Source organism: Heloderma suspectum, chromosome 6 (assembly GCF_057233095.1).
Source record: "Heloderma suspectum isolate Gila_16-S chromosome 6, 16-S_ref, whole genome shotgun sequence".
In the NCBI taxonomy this organism is placed as follows: domain Eukaryota; kingdom Metazoa; phylum Chordata; class Lepidosauria; order Squamata; family Helodermatidae; genus Heloderma; species Heloderma suspectum.
The window spans coordinates 80257687-80264214 of NC_139463.1; the positions used below are offsets into that span (position 1 = coordinate 80257687).

The 6528-nt window shown below is 40.3% G+C and overlaps 1 protein-coding gene across 1 annotated transcript; it reads left to right on the forward strand.

Annotated features, from left to right (window-relative positions):
- Window positions 1-2888: 2888 nt before the first annotated feature.
- Window positions 2889-3848, forward strand: LOC146341391 (olfactory receptor 2AP1-like). The gene has a single exon (XM_084807415.1). It carries the CDS (start codon window positions 2889-2891, stop codon window positions 3846-3848), a length of 960 nt encoding a protein of 319 aa, XP_084663541.1.
- Window positions 3849-6528: the final 2680 nt, after the last annotated feature.

Consider the following 6528-nt stretch of genomic DNA (forward strand, 5'->3'; position numbering starts at 1 on the left):
AGCAAGCAAGCAAGCATGGGGATGTTAAGTGAGGGCACCTGGGCTTAGACATTCTATCTACTGTCTCACATACAGTGCTCACTTATAACTTAGACTGCATGCATCCACACTTTCACTCAGTCTTTCAGCTTCAATCCTCTTCCTCTGCAGGTTGGATGAACACTAAGGCTCAGGACACCATGAGGGCAGTGGCTACCAAGAACACACTAGTGCTCTGCTTGACATGTATGTGTTTAGTTTGGGTTAGACAGACTAGTGCGTATTAGTAAGAGAAGGTGTATGGAGAGGAGACACGGTTAATAGATGGATGATGCAGAGAGGGACATGACACAAGGTAGTCAGGGAAAGGAGGTAACTCCTTCATTTATGAGGAAACATGCATAGAATCAGCCTTTGCAATTGCAACAGGCTAAGTCTGCTTGAACGAAATTAATTAAGGGCTCAGTCCCATGCACGTTTACACAGACAAAAGTCCTACAACTGCCAGCATGCCCCAGCCAGCATGGCTGGCTGGGGAATGCTAGGAGTTGTCGGACTTTTATCTGTCTAAACATGAATAGGATTGTACCCTTAATCTTTGTAATTCATAAAGTAGAGCCAATATGCGCATCTGATGTTTTAGTAAGTCTCTTTGCTGATTTACACTTAGTCAAATGTTGTACAAGACTGCACTGTCAGGTAAAGATAAGTGGTGCAAGAGGTTAGTTATCAGAATTGAGAATTAAAAGGATAGATAGATAGATAGATAGATAGATAGATAGATAGATAGATAGATAGATGTGTGTGTGTGTGTGTGTGTGTGTGTGATTGTGTATTACAGGTTGACATAATGCACTCACAAGATAAGCTTCAGTGTTCTTCCAGTTTGCAGAAGAAGAGGTCTGGGGTTGAAAGACCAAGGGAAAGTGTGAGTGCATGGAGGCTAAATTGTAGACAAGCACCGTCAGTGCATGAGAGTAGAATGTGTTTACGGCTTATCTGGTGTGGAAGGTAAGACCAGGTGTAATTGTTGTGAACTGCCCAGAGAGTTTCTGCTGTTGGGCAGAATAGAAATCTAATAAATAATTAATCTTGCAATCCTCATCCTTCTGCCACATATGTAAATCTGTAAGCACTTCAACTCTCCTCATAAATCAGAGGTTTGTGGGTTGTTATTTTTTCATCTTAGAATAACTATACAATTGTTTGCTGCTAAAGCAGTATGATAAAAGCACACACTGTTTTCCATAGTCATGGGTGGCTGAGTGCGTTTTGCCAAACAAACAAACAAGTTTAAAATCCGGTGCATTTTATAATGAAAATTGATATGTTCAGTCACTTATAGCCTGCTGTTTCATTTTGAAAACAATTTGTTATCTGACAAGTATACTGCTTGCCAGATTTGTATTATTATTTAGAAATGCTGATCACATACAAAAGAAATATCACTAGTAAAATATCCACAATTGAGATTTCAATAAGAAATAAAACAGGAGCATTTATTGGGGGGTGGGGATTGTCAATTGGGTCACAGTTCTTCTAGGAATTCCATCTGTTAATGTATCAGTTTCTGCCAAATCATTTTGTTGTTCAGACAGTCATTCAGTCGTGACCCCATGGACCATAGCACGCCAGGCCTTCCTGTCCTGCGCTCTCTCCCGGAGCGTGCTCAAGTTCATATTCATTGCATCGGTGATGCTATCTCAGTTGAGAAAGATCCCCCCCTCCCCAAATCAGGCCCAAACAGCTATCAATAGATTTCTCATGGGAGACTTTAGAATATTTACTTTATCACAACCACAGACGCTGTGTAAAGAAATGAAGCAATTATTAGCAACATATGGAAGTATATCAGAGTACAAGATTAATTATAATGAACTAGAGTGGACAGGTATTAATACAGGAAATCCAAGTAAAGAGGAGCCTGTTAATTTGACAGCCACTCCTTGGACACTGACATCTGTAAAATATATGCAAGTAGGCTTAACCGAAGATTTTTTAAAAATGCTGTGCAGTCCAAATTAAACTTTTGGACATTAATAATAATAATAATAATAATAATAATAATAATAATAAAATCATCTTTGGGAAGGGTTTCAACAATTAAAATTATTTTAAAATTATTTTATTTATTAATATTCTACTCCAGGTTTCAGCATCTATTCTGAGCAAATGGCAAATATCCTGATATTTGTTATTCCAGAACTGCCACCCTTGGTGCTTTCCTGTCCCAAATAAACTGCATCTCTCTATATATATCTATATCTATATCTATATCTATATCTATATCTATATATCTGCAGTTTATTTGGGACAGGAAAGCACCAAGGGTGGGAGCTCTGGAATAACAAATATCAAGATATTCAACCATATATTGTCTTCTTTTTATTGTAGAGTGTTTCTTATTCCTTGTGTATGTGTAAAATATCATTTTATATGTAAGAAAATGAAATTCTAATAATTAAATGTGAACAAATAAGAGGGTTTAAGCTAAAATTATTTCCTACCGTTTGTGAGATAAGACTTCCGTAGCAGTATTTAGGTATCTTCTGATCAAACTGTTTTTCAGGACTCGAGATACAATGTCAATGGGCATATTATGAGAAAGACCATGCAGAGTAACCAGGCTGTAATCACAGAACTTATCCTCTTGGAATTTGGGGAGCTCCGTCCTCTGCAGGTCTTCCTGTTCCTAGTATTTCTACTGTTCTACATTTTGATCCTGACAGTCAACGCCTTCACCTCTTTTCTGATTGTGACTGATCAGCACCTGCGTACACTATTCATGTTCTTCTTTCTGGGGAATTTGTGCAATGAATGTGCTTGAAATGCATGCCGCGGTATCAGCACTTTGTATCTCATATTCAAATATTATTTCAGGACTATGCCTATGTGTCATAGTGAACATGATGCAGAGAAACAAGACTGAAATCACCGAGTTTATCCTTCTTGGATTTGGGGAAGTCCATCACTTGCAGATCTTCCTGTTCCTGGTGTTTTTAGTGATCTACATTTTGACCATGGCTGCCAATTTCCTCACTGTTCTTCTGATACTGAGTGATGAGCACCTGCACACACCCATGTACTTCTTCTTGGGGAATTTGTCCTGCTTGGAAATGATGTACAGTTCAACCATACTGCCTAGGATGCTAGTAGCTCTCTTGACAGGGGACAAATCCATCTCTGTTAGAGGGTGCATTACACAATTTTATTTTGGCTCTTTCCTGGTTTGCACAGAATGTTATCTGCTTTCTGTAATGTCTTACGATAGGTTCTTAGCTATATGCAAACCTCTACATTATGCAGCTCTTATGAACGCTAAGGTCTGTATACAGTTAGCAGGGGGCTCCTGGATCAATAGCATTGCAGTCATTTCTGTATACCTGGGCTTGATGTTACAGCTGCGGTACTGTGGGCACAATGAAATTGATCATTTTTTTTGTGAAGCTCTCCCATTGGTAAAACTCTCCTGCAGCGATACATTTCTTGTGAAACTGGTCACGTTCGCTGTGGCTTTTGTAATCACTTTCCCTCCTTTTGTTTCAACTTTGGTGTCATATATATACATTATTGCTGCCATCCTGAGAATTCCATCCACCACTGGGAGGCAAAAGGCCTTTTCTACTTGCTCTTCACATCTGATTGTTGTCTCTATTTTCTATGGGGCTATAGTTATTGTCTATCTGATACCTAAAACTGAAACAGTGAGAGATTTCAATAAAATATTTTCTCTCTTGTACACAGTTCTGCCCCCTTTACTCAACCCCCTCATCTATAGCCTGAGAAACAAGGATGTCAAAGATGCCCTGAGAAAGGCTGCTAGGAAGGTTTTGGAAGTAGAATTTGTGAACCAGAGATCCAAACCTTGATACTTCCTTTCATCTTAGAAATAAGTCCAACTGAGGAGAAGAAATGACTGAATTAGGAAGCAATCCTATGGCCGCTAGACAGAGGCTAGACAGCATTAGGATATGTTGCTTTCCAGGTACCAACCTCGGAACCCACACTCGCAGAGAACCAACCTCCCCTCACTTCCGCACTGCCTCGGAGGCTCGCAAGAGGAGCATGGTGAGGCCAGATAGGAGTGTGGCCTGGGGTGTTCCAGGGTGGGGAGATTGTAACTGCCTGTACAACACATCCTATGTGTCATACAGCAGCCTCCTTCCCCTCTCCGTCCTCCCGCGGCTAGACAGCCTTAATCGGCTGTCTAGCTGAAAAAGCAGGGCAGGAGAAGTGCAGAGGGAATGATCCCCTCTGTGCTTCTCCTGCCCTGCTTTGACTAGGCGGTCGCCTCCGAGTTCGGAGGCAGCCACCTATCTGAATAGGATTGTGCCCTTATTTAACTATGTAGTCACTCCCACCCCCACCATTATGATAACCTGATTTGAAGAAGCCAAAGAGAAGATATGGAAAGGAAATTGAAAACATTTCAACAATTTTTGCTTGGAAGCTATTTTTATCTAGAATCATACAGTTGGAAAACTATATGGTTGGATCCAGGATCTGTCTTCCTTGAGAAGGACTTTGCTCATGAAAGGGTCCTCTGCTCAATTTTTGAGAATCCCCCCCTCCCACCACACCAATGGTGGACAGAAAATAGATCTCCAGGTGTTTTGGACTTAAACTCCCAGACCTCCCTGCCATCATGGCCAATGGTCAGGCATGCTGGGAATGGAAGTCCATAATATCTGGAGTTCTACCTTCTGCCACCTCTGCCCTACATCACAGCTCACCCCATTCAACAGGGACTTTTAACTCTCTGTGCAGCATTTTCAGGGGCTGGAACAGGTGGGGATTCCACTTCTACTGGCACAGTTGATCCAGCTTAAATCTGTATCCAACCCAAAGAGCTGAAAGGTGGCATTATAGGCTATCTAGTCTAACCTTCCTCTCAATGCAGGAAGTCCAGAGGTAGAGCATCCTTAATAGAAGACTGTCCATCCTCTGCTTGATGATCTCCAGTGAGGGAGAGCCCATCACCCCTCTAGAACCCCCTAAGTGGCTTGGGACCTCAATATTTGAGGGAGTGCCTCTCCCTTTATATGCCTGCCTGAGGACTGATATCTGTTGGAGGAGTCCTCCTCTGTGTCCCACCAGTGCGAGACATACAGTATGGTGGGACATGGGAGAGGGCCTTTTCTGCTGTGGCACCCTGGTTGTGGAATGCCCTCACCTTGGAGGCCTAATTGGTGCAGACATTGGTTTCATTTTGCTGCCAAGTTAAAACATGGCTTTTCACCAAAGCCTTTGAGGGCTAATTGAATTCCCTAAAGTTGCACACTGCTTTAACTGTTTTATTGTTTTAGATTTTCTAACTGGTATTTGCTTGTTTAATGGTTTAACATGCTTTTAGCTGTTTAAATTATGTATTGTTTTATACTGTTTAAATTGGTTTTATCTGTACTCTGCCCTCAAATCTTAATGATATAGGTTAGGATACAAATGTTTTAAATAAATGAATAGATAGAAAGACAGACAGACCGACAGACAGACAGACCGACAACTGATTCCATTGTCTACTGGAATCAGAGAGGGCCTTCTCTGCAGTGGCCCCACACCTTTGGAACAAGTTGCCATCAGAGGTCCCCCATGCTCCATCATTGCAGACTTTTATGAAGACCATTAAAACATATTACTTTACCGAGGCCTTCTCTTGATATGACTGCTGTTGTTGCTGTTACTGCTGTTGTTGTTGTCGTTGCTGGTTTTATTGTTGGCTTTCATTGTAGTTTTTATTGGTTTTATGTTTTTATTGCTTTTTAATATTTTAACTGTTTTTATGTATTTTATTGTTGTAAGCTACCTTGGGAGGGCCTCTGTCCTGAAAGGTGGCCAAGGAATATTTTAAATAAGTACATAAATAATATCTCAGTGTAACTTCTCCCCTGCCCCCAGGTCATATATGTTTAGTCATTGAGCCTTTAAAAGTCCCCATTGTGGGAAACACATTTTTAAATTTATATTAGCGTTTCAGTATATTCTTTCAGTGCATACTTATAAGGATCCATGGGCAATGTGCTGGTGTATTTTGCACCTGTAGTTTTGTTTTATTAATTCCCAGACCATCCATCCTCCCACCCCTAACAATACATTCAGTAGACAATTTAAAAATAATAATAATAAAAAATAGTAAAAACAAAACAAACAAAAACAATGAAATGCTGATTGAGCTAGCACACACTGGTTACCTGAATATCAGTTTATTATATTCTGATTCACTTTTTTGTATATTCAAAAATAATACACTGCACGTGTAGGTGAACTTGAGAAATCTACTGTAACAAACACAAAGGAAAGTATGCTATTTTAGTAAGAGTTGCTGTGAAAAAAAAACCTCACTAGTTAAAAAATTAACAGTGTCGCCCTCAGAATTAAGTCCTGCTGGATTGTCTACTAACGGAACAGTGATTCCCCCACCCCCCACATTGTGTTAGCAGGTTATATAATTGTTTCAATTTTTCTCAGCTGAGGAATATTTACACTTACATATTGCCCATATAAAAATGGGCAACATCATGTTTGGTTCTTTGAAGGGCTCTTTTGAGAGGA